Raw genomic sequence first — 14618 nt, forward strand, 5'->3', positions numbered from 1 at the left:
GAGTTGATTAATTTTTAGCTAATCATGTCTGTACTGAGTACTCATCAACATCTAAGTCATTAGATGTGAGTCTCAATTTCATATGAAGGACTTCAGCCTATGTTCTTGATGCTAAGCTTGTACGATAAAATACAGAGAAGACCCGGACTCAGCCTGAGAAGACAAAGCTGGGGAGAAATAGTGGCACTGAAAGAGTCATGACTTCTACAGAGGAGTGCGATTATTTCCAGGATCATTCACAGTTTAAATCATCTTAATAGAAGTATAGACTAGAGAGAAGCCTACATATTCCTTCTGGGGTTAATAGAGGCTCCTAAATTCACCAAAAGCTAGCCTTTGCAGGTCAGGAGATCTACAGTGTTGATTCTTAGAGGCGAGTCTCCTAGAAAACAATTGGCCTGAGTATATAATCAGCCAAGGCATAGAGGGAAGAGAGAAAGCAGGAGTCATGAACAAGACCAATGCTCCACTGGGTGTCCAGGTAAGCTCCCTGTATGAAGGTGTATAGACTAATTCACTGGATGGCCAGGAATGCTCTGTGCATGACAGTGTCTAGGGTAATGGAGAGCAGATTTTGCATGTACTTTCACGTAAAAGTAGCCTTTTTGGTTTTTTTCCCAAGCCCAATTTGAGTTATTAATATCCAGCCAAGAAGCCAGACTGATATTAGATTTCCAAGTTATCCCAATGATTTGTAAGAAAAACAAAACTTTGAGAAAGAAAGGGGTGATTAAAATACTTTTTATCACAGAGCACGCCATGCTTTTTCGGTTTTACAGTTTAGGGCTTCTGTTGCTTTTTCATTCTAACTCCAAGATGAAGAAAGGAACCACAATGCCGGTGCCTCCCTTTGCTTTTGGAATCACTGCTTCTATGTTCTTTAAGCTTTCAACAGCACAACACACTCAAGTGCCTATCTTCATTGTGCTATAAGACTTGGCATTGTTTTTGTGAAATAGCATCTGAGCAACGAGTGAGACGTTAACATTGCATCCACCGTCCTCATTTGAGATAGGATGAAGCTTGGCAAAGATGAAACTGCAGTTAAAGTGCCTCCTGTGTGATGTGTGACACTGGTCCTGAATCCCACTCTATTGTACTCCTTTCTGAAACTCACTGGCTCTGTGCACAGATGGGTAGATACGCAGATGCTCTGTGTACAAATGAGTACATAGGAAATGAGGTTTTGTGCCCCCAGCGGATTCTGAAGTATTGATCTTTCCAAGGCATTGTGACCATGAGTGACAATATTCTTGCACATTTCTTCTAACAAGGTATCTTCACCCATAGCCTAAATATCAGGCAGGGTTCCCGAAGATTGAGCAAAAGACAACTGCCAATGTTATGTCATGACCTATTAACAGTAAACTTCCTGAGAACTGAAGAGATGGCTCAGAAGTAAAAAGGCACTTCCTCCTGTTTCAAAGGATCCAGGGGCAGTTTCCAGTACCCCCCATGGTTAGCTAACAACTGCCTATGATCCCAGCACTCAAGGATCCAATATCCTCTTCTGTTATCTCGTAGGCATCTTCCCCTCTAAACTCACATGTTCATACCCACACAGAGACATGCACGTGCAAGTAAATTAAAAATAAGTATTTTTAGACTATAATTAGGTATTATTCTGGTATTAGTTATGGAGTAGGCATGCTCACACTCTCCCACAAATATCTCTGAACCAATAAAAGGAAAAGAGTCCAGGAATTTGAAAGAGATTGGAGAAGGGGCATGTGGCAGGGTCCGGAGAGAGAAAGGGAAGACGAAAATGATGTAATATCTGTTTTTTTTTAAAGTAAAATGTCATGTTTTTCCTCTCCTAGAAGAATCTAGATATAAATAGAAATCTATATTTATACATACATAGGATACGAACGTAGAAGCAGGTCTGTGTGAGGAGGAACAGGGGAGAAAAGAGAAAACCCTGCTTACCTTTTTCCTTGTATGGAACCTAGAGTAAAGGATACCCTACCATATAGAGACAGATGGTGTGCATTGTGGTGGTATGAAGAGAAGAGGACCAGGAGGGAACTGTAAGGGGCAAATGTGTTCGTTATACTCATTTTATACTGTACTCAATTCAAATAATACTCATATATGAAAATGTCAGATTGACACCCATTATTGTGCATGCTGCCTAAAAACTGATTTCATTTTAAAATGAAGTTCACATCATAGTGGTGTTAAAGCAAAAACAAAAACAAAACAGAGAACTCTCATTCCACATGGTGGTGTCTGATGGACTGCTGGGCAAACTATTTTGTTTCCATCTGTTTCCAGCCAGGACATGTGGATCAAACCTGCGTGGGCCGAGTGGTGTCATCACCTCCCCTAACTACCCAGTGCAGTATGAAGACAATGCTCACTGTGTGTGGGTCATCACGACCACTGATCCAGACAAGGTAAGGCTTCTCCACCCACTCGCCTGCTGTCAGCAGCCAACTATGGTTAGCAGACTTCTTGGGCAAAAATTGACAGTGTCTATGGCCCACACATCCTCATCCATCCATAGAGCATAAGCAGGACTCAATACAGCCTCTTGTGGTGGTCAAGGAGAGGAGGTCATTCCTGCTGTTGAGTACCTGTGCTCACTGTTCAGTCAACCATTTCCTCTGGCTTGAGACTTCACAGTGCTCCTTGCTAGAAGCTCTTCTGCTAGGTAGAGCTACAGGGCTGGCTTTCCAGCTGGGTTGTCCAAACCAGGCTGTTATCTTTTTCTTCTCCAAAAGTTATCAGGTCTCTCTCCTTTCCCAATGTCTTATGATACTATGTTGGATATACTGTTTCCCATATTCATGATGACTGAAACTGGGTGAATTTTCTGTAAGTCGGCTACATGTCCTTATGACGGGATGGCCACCTCTTATAGGAAAGGCGAGGAGAAGATATTCACAACTATTTCATTTGCTTCAAAATGAATGTCTTAAATGTACTCTAAATTCAGCAAAATGTGGAGCAGACCATGAGGGTGGGGTGCCCTTATGTCATTTTCATTAAGAAACTGACAGCAAACTATTCTGACATGGATTTCAAACAATATCAAAGAAACACTTTTAAAGGAACAGCTTTCTGGTAATGTTCATTTACTGAGCATCCTGTTGCCACCTTCTGTGTGGTCTTGACATTTTGTGTCGACAGTGGCCACCTGTCTATTTCTGTAGTCTGCTAACTTCCTTCATTTCTGTTTAGTTTTGTCCCTTGCTTCTGAGTCTCAGTCCTGCAGGAGAGAATGGGTGGTTCATATCCAGTGGCATTTCTACCGGATCCCTGTTGGATTCAGCTTGTTTAATTCTGTTATAACACAGCAAGTATTTTATATTCAATGTCAGTTCTGATAAACAGAGATAAGTAAAGATCTAGGGAGCTCCTGAAGGAATTGCTGGACTGTGGTAGCCCACAGAGTCCCTGAGTTCCTGCTGAGGTGCCTATCACCACAGTGCAGCTCCCAGAACAACATCCACACCAGGGCAAATGCACAAATTTCTGTACCCCAGAGCTTTCATCTGTTTGGCTGGTCCTACCCTCAGCCTGTAGGTGCTCTATACATAGAAGTGTGTGGGCCTGAATACATTAGCAGGCATTCTGAACCTCAGAGCCTGCATTGTCAAAGAGACTGTAGGAACATATTCCTTCACTGGGGGCTGTGAAGAATCAGTTGCTACAGGAACCCAAGGTAGCATAGAAGCATCATCCACTATAGAGCATTAGAAATAGAAGTGGCAATAACACCCAACAAGAGCTGAACAAGGAGTTGGTTGATAGACAAAGTGTCTATCTAACCAACAATTTAGTTAAACTGGAGTTAACTTGTATACTGTGTTCCTCATCTATAACTGTTTTCCTTGATTTCTATATTCACGCATTTGTGGAATATTTCATGTTTTCTCTACCAGGTTAAGTCATTTGACCTTGAACACTTAGCAAAGGCTTGAAAGTCAGATGGAAATGTTTGTGGAAGAAATTGGAGACAATTGTGTTTGTTTCCTCTGTGGTATGTTATTTAGAATCTATGTAGAATTGAATTAATGGGAAATATATATTACCTCTAATGCCATGCAGTACAAGCAAGGATACATGTTTATGTCCTCTCTATAGAGATGCCATTATAACCCAAAATGTTTGATTGTGACATTTATAAAGCCTAACATGTTTTATTTTTGTAATTAAGGAGGTAGGACCACCTCTTTTCTTACATTTTATTTTGGCCATAATATAATTAAAGGGAATGAATCAATATAAATCAAAGGAGTGGGTTAGTGTCTAAATATCTGTGGTTCAAGAAAAATAAATAGATGTAAGATGAGACAGAAATGGGGAACCTCTTAGGAGGAGTGTGGCAGTGACACAACCCAGCAGGTGTTCTTCCTGCATGCTGTTGTATCTGCATCCTGAGTCACCAGCCAACCCTATCCCTGAACCTCTTCAATCGCTATGGCCGCTGCTTGCATCCACCAAGCTGCTATACCACTGACTGGAGATTACTCTCTGGGAGCCTTTCCATCTCTACAAAGCTTATACTATGCCCATGATGGTCCCACTGTGTCTCAACTATTGAATGATTCAATAAAATTCAGCATTCCTTCATTAGAGAAACCAGAAAAAAATCTAGTCACAGATGACCCATGCTGATTATAAGGAAGATTTATAGAACAACTCTGGTTATTACCTCTTCTTCTCACCATTTTTGGGACAAAAGTATGCTTTGAATCCAATGAGGGCTAAGACAAACACACACACACACACACACACACACACACACACACACACACACAAACCAGCCATAACATAACAAAGCTTCCCCTGTGGGTCTTTTCCATGAAGAAAGAGAAAGTGTGCATGTGCCACTTGTGTATAGGAGGCATAAAGGAAGAAACTGGTGATGTGTAATTCTTCCAGTAGGAAGGGCAAATGGAAAAAGAAGCAGGGATCTAAAGTCATTGAAGAACATGCCCTCACAGTTGCCTTCTCTGTAGACTCAGCAAGATAAAAGTGGAGAGGGGAGAACACCTTGAGTCCCTTATTTAGTTGTCTGTGGATGCCCAAGCTTTCCCCTACACCTTTCCTCCATCAGGAACCATGGGTGACAAGAGAGCAGAGAAATCGAGTGTGATATTGAGTTTGACTTAACTATTTTATTTAGGAACTTTGTGCTTTTGCTTATCAGAGAAATTGTCCCATGGCTTCCTTTCTGTCTGCCTATGTGATCCTGGCTCCTGAAAATGAGGTTTGGAGTATTCGTCTCCTTTCTATGTTATGAAATAGCTAGAAGAGCAATTGCATTAGTTCTTCAATAGCCTGGAGAAAAATCAAAAGTTAATCTATACAGTTATAGGCTTATCTCTGATTTGAGAAATTTTATTATCAATTCAACCTCTACCTATTGTTGATCTGTTTATGTGTGTGTGTGTGTGTGTGTGTGTGTGTGTGTGCACGTGTGTGTGTGTGTGTGTGTGTGTGTGTGTGTCTGTGTGTGTTGTCTGGTCTTGGTTATGATAAATCATGTGTGCCTAGGAACTTACAAATTTCTTCTAAATTTTGCAGCTCAATTTGGTACAATATCTCAGAATTTTCCCTAATAATTTTATGAATTTTAGTGATGCCTATTACAATAGAATCTTTTTTATTGGATATTTTTTGTTTACATTTCAAATGTTATTCCTTTTCCTGATTTCTGGTCCATAAACCCCCTATCCCATCTCCCCTCCCCCATCTTCTGTGAAGGTGTCCTCCCACCCACGCACCCACCCCTTCCCAACTCCAGGCCCTGAGATTCCCCTACACTGGAGGGTCGAGGCTTGGCCCTTGGAGAACTAAGGGCTTCTCCTCCAATAGGTGCCCAATAAGGCCATCCTCTGCTACATATGCTGGAGTCATGGGTCTGTCCATAGGTACACTTTGGATGGTGGTTTTGTTCCTGGGAGGTCTGGTTGGTTGGTATTGTTCTTCTTATAGGGTTTCAAACCCCTTCAGCTCCTTTAATCCTCTCTCTAACTCCTCCTATTGGGACCCCATTCTCAGTACAATGGTTGATGGCGAGCATTCCCCTCTGTATTTGTCATGCTCTGGCAAAGACTCTCAGGAGAGTGTTATATCAGGTTCCTATCAGCATGCACTTCTTGGCATCAGCAATATTGTCTGGGTTTGGTGACTGTGTGTATATGGGCTAGATCTATAGGTGGGGCAGGCTCTGAACGGTGATTACTTCAGTCTCTGCACCAAACTTTGTCTCCACATCTCCTCCTATGAATATTTTTGCTCCCTCTTTTAAAAGAAGGACTGAAGCAGCCATACTTTGTTTGTCCTTGAGCTTCATGTGGTTGGTGGATTGTATCTTGGGTAATTAGAGCTTTGAGGCTAATATCCACTTATCAATGAGTGCATACCATGTTTTTTTGTCTGTTTATTTTTTGTGAATGGGTTACGTACCACAGAATATTATCTAGTTCCATACATTTGCCCATGAATTTCATGAAGTCATTGCTTTTAATACCTGAGTAGTACTCCATTGTGTAGATGTACCACATTTTCTGTATCCATTCCTCTGTTGAAGGACATCTGGGTTCTTTCCAGCTTCTGGCTATTATAAATAAGACTGTTATGAACATAGTGCAACATGTGTCCTAACTATATGTTGGAGCATTTTTGGGTGTATGCCCAGGAGTGGGTATAGCTGAGTTCTCAGGTGGTACCATGTCCAACTTTCTGAGAAACTGTCAGACTGATTTCCAGAATGGTTGTACCAGCTTTCGATCTCACCAACAGTGGAGGAGTGTTCCTCTTTCTCCATATCCTCACCAGCATCTGTCACCACAATTCTTATCTTAGCCATTCTGACTGGTGTGAGGTGGAATCCTAGAGTTGTTTTTATTTGCATTTCCCTAATGACTAAGGATATTGAACATTTCTTTAAGTTCTTTTCAGCCATTGCATATTCCTCAGCTGAGGATTCTTTGTTTAGTTCTGTAACCCATTTTTTAAATAAGGTTATTTAATTCTCTGGAGTCTATTCTTGAGTCCTTTATATGTATTGGATATTAGCCCTCTATCAGATGTTGGATTGGTAAAGACCTTTTTCTAATCTGTTGGTTGCCATTTTTCCTAATGACAGCAACCTTTGCCTTACAGAAGCTTTGCAATTTTATGAGGTCCCATTTGTTGATTCTTGATCTTAGAGCATAAGTCATTGGTGTTCTGTTCAGGAAATTTTCATCAGTGCCCATGTGTTCAAGGCTCTTTCCCATTTTCTTCTATTAGTTTGAGTGTATCTGGTTTTATATGGAGCCCCTTGATACACTTGGATTTGAGCTTTGTACAGGACTATAAGAATGGGTCAATTTGCATTCTTCTGCATGCTGTCCTCCAGTTGAACCAGCACCATTTGTTGAAAATGCTATCTTTTCCCACTGGATGGTTTTAGCTTCTTTGTCAAAGATCAAGTGACCATAGGTGATTAAGTTCATTTCTGGGTCTTCAGTTCTATTCCATTGATCTACCTGCCTGTCTCTGTACCAATATCATACTGTTTTTATAACAATTGTTCTATAGTACAGCTTGAGATCAGAGATGGTGATTCTCCCAGATGTTCTTTTATTGTTGAGAACAGTTTTCACTATCCTGGGTTTTTTGCTATTCCAAATGAATTTGCAAATTGCTCTTTCTAACTCTATATAGAAGTGAGTTGGAATTTTGAAAGGAATTGCATTGAATCTATACATTGCTTTTGGCCAGATGGCCATTTTTGCAATATTAATCCTGCCAGTCCATGAGCATGGGAGATCTTTCCATCTTCTGAGATCTTCTTCAATTTCTTTCTTCAGCAATTTGAAGTTCTTGTCATAAAGATCTTTCACTTGCTTAGGTAGAGTCATACTGAGGTATTTTACATTATTTGTGACTATTGTGAAGGGTGTCATTTCCCTGATTTCTTTCTTACCCTGTTTATCCTTTCTGTAGAGGAAGGCTACTGATTTTGACTTCTCTCTAATTTATTTGAGTTTTTTCTCCTTGGCTGAGGCTGAATAAAGCTGGGTCTCTGCAAAGACTGACCCTTTTTCTCATTTTTTCAGAGTCATTCTTTGAGACTACACTTCACTAATTGCTGATATTTTGCTAGTTTGGGATTTGGTTGATTGTTATTAAAAGGGAAGTTGATTATAATCAAATTAGCTTCTTTGAAGGAATGCAAAGATGACTCATCATATGCAAATCAACGTGTAAGTGGTAAATACTGGGACCTAGATTAGTGGAAAAGTCAAGACCAGCTGAATAGATGCAGAATTAACCTTTGATAAAGATCAATATCTGTTTATAATGAAGAGTCTTTTCAATTCAGGGATCAAGTGATTAAACTTTAACATGGCAAAGGTTCCATACGACAAATTCTTAGCCTACATTGTAATGACTACAGCAACCCTAAGCATTTCCTCGATAAACAGGAAAATGAGAAGAATGTCCAATTCTCCACTCTTATTTATCTTAGTACTTGATTACATAAAAGTACTATATGAAACTTTACTATAACTATAAGGCATAGATAAAAGGTATATGTGCTATCTTGAATATGCTTGTCCCAAGGAATGGCAATATTAGGGGATGTAGAGGAAGTGTGTCACTGTGGGTGTGGACTTTGAGAGACCTTTCTCCTATTCACCTAGAAGTCAGTATCCTCCTTTTTGCCTTCTGAACAAGATGTAGAATTCTCAGCTCCTCTAGCCCCATGCCTGCCTGAATGCTGGCATCCTCCTGCCTTCATGATGATAGATTCAACCTCAGAACCAGTAAGCTAGCTCCAGTTAAATGCCATCATTCATAAGAGTTGCCTTGGTTGTTGTATCTGTTCAGAGCAGGATAACTCTAACTACAACAGGATACATATAGAAAAGGAATAAATGGAATTACCTTGTTTAATGATGACATAACCGATCATGAGAAGACCCTAAACAATGCTGAGAAAGCAATTAGTAAAGATAAATAAATTCAACAAAAGCAGGATTTAAATCTTCACACAAAATCGGTTGATTGCCTATAAATGAATACTAAATTCATTGAGGAAAAAGGTTAAGAAAGTCCTCTCATTCTCAATAGTTCTGCGGTAGCTTGAATGAAGATGCCACCCATTAGCTCATATTTTGAATGCCTGATCCCCAGTTAGTGGAATTGTTTGGGAAGGTTTGAGAGATGTGGAATTATTGGAGTGGGTGTGGCCTTGTGGGAGGAAGTGTATCATCTGAGGTAGGCTTTGAGATTTTAAAAAGCCCATGCAAGGGTCAGTCTTGCCACCCCTCATCTCCCACCTGCAACTTGTTAAACAGATATGAGCTCTGAGCTACAAGCACCATACATCCTTGACTGAGTTTAAATGTCCAAGAAATTGGGTCATGGCTGGACAAGCCTATATCTCTAGGATCGTGGTGGGGTGGGTAAAGAAGATAGATACCAAGAGCCCACTGCTCAGTCACTTTGCCTGAATCAGAACAGTTTTTAGTGAGACTCTTTCTTTCTTTTTTTTTTTATTAACTTGAATATTTCTTATATACATTTCGAGTGTTATTCCCTTTCCCGGTTTCCAGGCAAACATCCCCCTCCCCCCTCCCCTTCCTTATGGGTGTTCCCCTCCCCCCCCTCCCCCCCTTGCCGCCCTCCCCCCAACAGTCTAGTTCACTGGGGGTTCATTCTTAGCATGACCCAGGGCTTCCCCTTCCACTGGTGCTCTTACTAGGATATTCATTGCTACCTATGAGACTCTTTCTTGAAACAACTGCATGGAAAACAATAAAGGAAGGTTCCTGATGTTTCTGATGAAATGCACACACCAAATTCACAATATGTTCCACATACTTTGGTACACACAGACATACACACACATCAATGTCTCCTTCCATTTTCTTATCTTATTATTCTTCATAGGAACAATAGGTTGTATGCTTTTGTCATGACTTGTGATCCTATGAGCCATTTTTTTCATGGACTTACTTGTATTCATTTTTGGCAGGGGGGACAATAATGCAATGATTGTTGTACATCTGAGTTGGAAAGCCTGGTGAGGGTAATGATGGCATGCTCAAGATTTTCTTAAGCTGAGAGAACTGTTTTAGAGTTTTACTGCTGTGAACAGATACCATGACCAAGACAACTCTTATAAGGACAACATTTAATTGGGGTTGGCTTACAAGTTCAGAGATTCAGTCCATTATCAATGAGGTGGGAGCATGGCAACATCCAGTGAGTCATGGTACAGGAGAAGTTGAGAGGTCTATAACTTCATCTGAATGCAACTCAGAGACGACTGACTCTTCAGCATTTGGCAGAGCTTCAAAGCCCACCCCCACAGTGACACATTCCCTCTAACAAGGCCACACATGCTCCACCAAGGCCACACCTCCAAATAGTGCCACTTCATGGGCAAAGCATATTCAAACCACCGCAAGAACCAAAACTAAGACTAATTACCCAAAGAGCAAAAGAGAGGCAAAAAGTACTATTGCCCGAGTTCTGACTTTTCTCTCCATGTCAATCAAAGGGTGGGTGTGGTCTCTGACAGCCTGCTGATCTGCGTTCTGTTATCTCTTGGACAAGTATGGTAAAGATATGAAATGACTGCTTCTCCCAGCCATTGACAGGATGCTCCACAGGTGTAGGTTACACAGAGCCAGTAAAGATAAATCATCAGATAAACAATTTATGAAACAAATGTGTGGAGGCAGGGTAAATATAGATTCTGTTCCATAGCTTAGTGACACACATAAGCGACTACCTCTTCTCTACACACAGGTTGACTCAGCAGACTTCAGTACAAGCAACTATGCCTGATGGAGAAATAGGGATTCTTTTTAAGCCTAGACATTGAACTCATGCTTCCTAGACTATGCCTAGCTATTTCTTATGAGGCTGCATTGAGTAAACGGCTATAGGCCAGCCTTATTTGAACTTGACTAGTTTAGGAAGAAATATCAGAAGTTCATTATGAGTGGCCTGGGGAAGTCACTTGGTGTGTATCACATGGAGTCTAACAAAAACCAAGGGTCAGGATTCAGGAGATGATTGTTTTCATATTCTGCTCAGGATGGGTCTAAATCTCTTCGTCTCCTTATCACAATTCTTTGACATCTTGAAGCAGAGTCTTAAACCTGTCTAAATCATGAAGCTCAGATGACATGTATATGCCTAAGGTTCACGTATTTGTCTTATTAGGGAAAACTTTTTTCTGTTGATGTTTGCTGTTATAGAGATTTTGTTAATGTTATATATAAGTTTTGTTATTCAGAGCCCTCAATAACCTTAATAAATCTTCTGAATCACATGCTGCAAAATGCATTGCCTGAATCACTTATTTTGTAGAGATGCTGAAAGGAGTAAAGGATCACAGGTTGTTACACTGACATACCCAGCACTCTCAGAACACCACTTCGGCACCTGAAGGCATCTCAATTAAGCAGAATTACCATCCAAATTAAGCACCAGTCGTTGCCATTAAGTATAATTAGACTTAATTTGATTCCTTGGGAGACATTCCAAATAAGTGGGTTTCCCAATAAAGTGTGTGGTGATGAAGGTATATTATGAATTGAACAGAGAGGAGAGAGAGAGAGAGAGAGAGAGAGAGAGAGAGAGAGAGAGAGAGAGAGAGAGAGAGAGAGAGAGAGAGAGAGATCCCCAGGCAGTGACTCTCTTAAGAGTGCATGAAGAACTATGCATGAAAGGACTCTGTCAGCCTCACTGGGGCTATATGACTTGGGTCAGGATACTTTAAAAACTAAGATGCTGCTGACTACTAAACTCTCCAGTGCCCACTGAAGATCCCAATTTTGAGACTCTAGCTCACCGTCTATAACGAATTTTCTTCCCTGGTCTTCATCATGGTTTAGCTGTTATGGAACCACGTATCCCAAACCTGTTTATGCCAAGTATTTACATAAAGTTACCAGTACAAGAGCATGACTAGAGGGAGCTTAAAGCCTCCCTGGGGAGCGAACAACACATACAATGCATTGTAATGTCAACTTCAAAAGAATGCTAGAAAACAACCATTAATAAATGAAACTATTAGGAGTGCTTATTACATACCATGCTCTGCGCAGAAAAGTCTAAAACATAAAAAAATCTCTCAAGAAAATTTAATTAAGCACAGAAGGAGACTTATAACAACACAATTACCACTGCTCCTGCTGGGGCACCATCACTGAAAGTCAATGAAACTAATGAGGTGGTAAACATGGAAACATATTTCATGTAGACACAACCAACGAGTACTGCAAGGTGCAGGTTAAAGTCCTGAGGGGGCTGTGATCAGTTCCTGAGAAATGAATGTACATGCCTTAGCTGTACATGGTAGGAATTAAAAGGAAATGGTCTAAGAGTTCATGACTAGAATCTCTCTAAGAAGATTGTCTCAGACCAGAGTCCTGTGGAGTTCTTATATTTAGACATGTGTTTATGTTTGTGTATGTACATGCTTATACAGACACATAATTATTAGTGAGAGTGTGAGTGCATTCACATTCAAAGTTTCCATCACACAGACTATAAAGCATGACAGATGTGTTCATATGTAGTTGACTCTATGCATACATGTATATATACAATCATAAATGCTTAGCTCATCATGCATACATTCATATATTTTGATTTAAAAATTTCAACTTGTTGAAAATCTCATACATGTATACTACCTCTCCATCACTTTCACCCCTTCACCTCTTATTTTTTGTTTGAAAGACATATAAAATGTTTAATTTTAGGCATGGAAATATCAAATAAATGACATCATACTAAAGGATGGAATTTGTTCCCCCATGGAAAAAGCAACACAGGGTAGAACAATTATAGCATATTTAAGTGCTAAACAATGTTCTTTTTCTATTGGATATTTTATGTCTTTATGTTTCAAATGTTATCCCCTTTCCAGGTTGCCCCTCTGGAACCCTCTATATCATCCCCCTCCCCCTGCTTTTATGAAGGACCTCCTACTCCCACCCACCAACTCCTACTACTCCTACAGTGGCCCTGGCATTCCCCTACAATGGGGGATCCAGTCTTCACAGGACCAAGGGCTTTAACTCCTATTGATGCCCGAGAATGCCATCCTCTGCTACATATGTGGCTAGAGCCATGGTTCCCTCTATGTGTACTCTTTGGTTGGTGGTTTAGTCCCTGGGAGCTCTGGGGGCGGGGGGGGGTCTGGTTGGTTGATAGTGTTGGTCTTCCTATGGGGTTGCAAAACCCTTCAGCTCCTTCAGTCCTTTCTCTAACTCCTCCATTGGAATCACCATGTTCAGTAGCAGCTGAGTAGTAGTCCAATGTTTGGCTGCTAGCATCTACCACTCTATTTTTCAGGTTCTGTCAGAGCCTCTCAGGAGACAGCCAAAGCAGGCTGCTCTTCTTGGCATCTGCAATAGTGTCTGGGTTTGGTATCTGTATATGAGATAGATCCCCAGGTGGGGCAATGTCTGGATGGCCTTTCCTTCAGTCTCTGCTCCACACTTTTCCCCATATTTCCTTTAGACTGGAGCCATTTTGGCTTAAAAAAAATTGGAGATGAGTGGGTGACCCCATCCCCCAACCAGGGGCATTGCCTAACCTCTGGATATGGACTCTACAGGTTCTCCCTCTTCTTTGTTGTGCATTTCAGCTAATTTGATCCCTGTTGGGTCCTGGGAGCCTCTTGCTTTCCTGACATCTGGGACTTGCTGGTGGCTACCTCCAGTTCTTCATCCCCCATTGTTCAAATTCCTGACCCTCTTTATATAATCCCTGTCTCCTCCCATACCTGATCCTGTCCCCCTTTTCCCCATCTCCCTCCTCTCTTCCTTCCAAATCCTTCCCATCCTCTACCTCCTGTGCATATTTTGTTCCCCTTTCCAAGAAGGACTGAAACATCCACCTTTTGATCTTTCTTCTTGAGCTTTATATGGTCTGTGACTTTTTTTCAGGTATCCTAAGCTTTTGGGCTAGTATTCACTTATCAGTGAGTGCATACAATGTGTGTGCTTTTGTGACCAGGTTACCTCACTCAAAATGATATTTTCCAGTTTCATCCATTTGCCTAAGAATTTTATGAAGTCATAGTTTTTAATAGTTGAGTAGTACTCCGTTGTGTAAATGTACCACATTTTCTGTATCCATTCCTCTGTTGTAAGACATCTAGGTTCTTTTCAGCTTCTGGCTATTATAAATAAGGCTGCTATGAACATAGTGTAGCATGTGTCCTTGTTATAGGTTGGAGCATCTTTTGGGTATATGCCCAGGAGTCAATATAGTTGGTTCCTCATGTAGTATTATGTCCACTTCCCTGAGGAGCTGCCAGACTGGTTTACAGAGTGGTTGTACCAGCTTGCAATCCCACTAACAATGAAGGAGTGCTCTCTTCTTCAAATCCTCACCAGAATCTGTTGTCACCTGAGTGTTTGATCTTAGCTGTTCTGACTGGTATGAGGTGGGATCTCAGGGTTGTTTTGACTTGCATTTCCCAGATGACTAAGGATGTTGAACATTTCTTTAGGTGCTTCTTGGCCATCGGATATTCCTCAGTGGAGAATCCTTTGTTTAGCTCTGTATACCCCTCCTTCAACTCTCTTTTAAATTCAGGGTCCTGCTTTCTTTAATCATTATTGTTACACACACAC

General features: G+C 40.9%; 1 protein-coding gene across 1 annotated transcript in view; it reads left to right on the forward strand.

Annotated features, from left to right (window-relative positions):
• Csmd1 (CUB and Sushi multiple domains 1) overlaps positions 1-14618 on the forward strand; it is a 1514424-nt gene that overhangs the window by 1101446 nt on the left and 398360 nt on the right. The window contains exon 10 of the mRNA XM_032918494.1: positions 2278-2399. Coding sequence (XP_032774385.1) covers positions 2278-2399 — 122 coding nt within the window. The remainder of the gene's footprint in view (positions 1-2277; positions 2400-14618) is intronic.

This window comes from Rattus rattus, chromosome 13 (genome assembly GCF_011064425.1).
Source record: "Rattus rattus isolate New Zealand chromosome 13, Rrattus_CSIRO_v1, whole genome shotgun sequence".
NCBI lineage: Eukaryota > Metazoa > Chordata > Mammalia > Rodentia > Muridae > Rattus > Rattus rattus.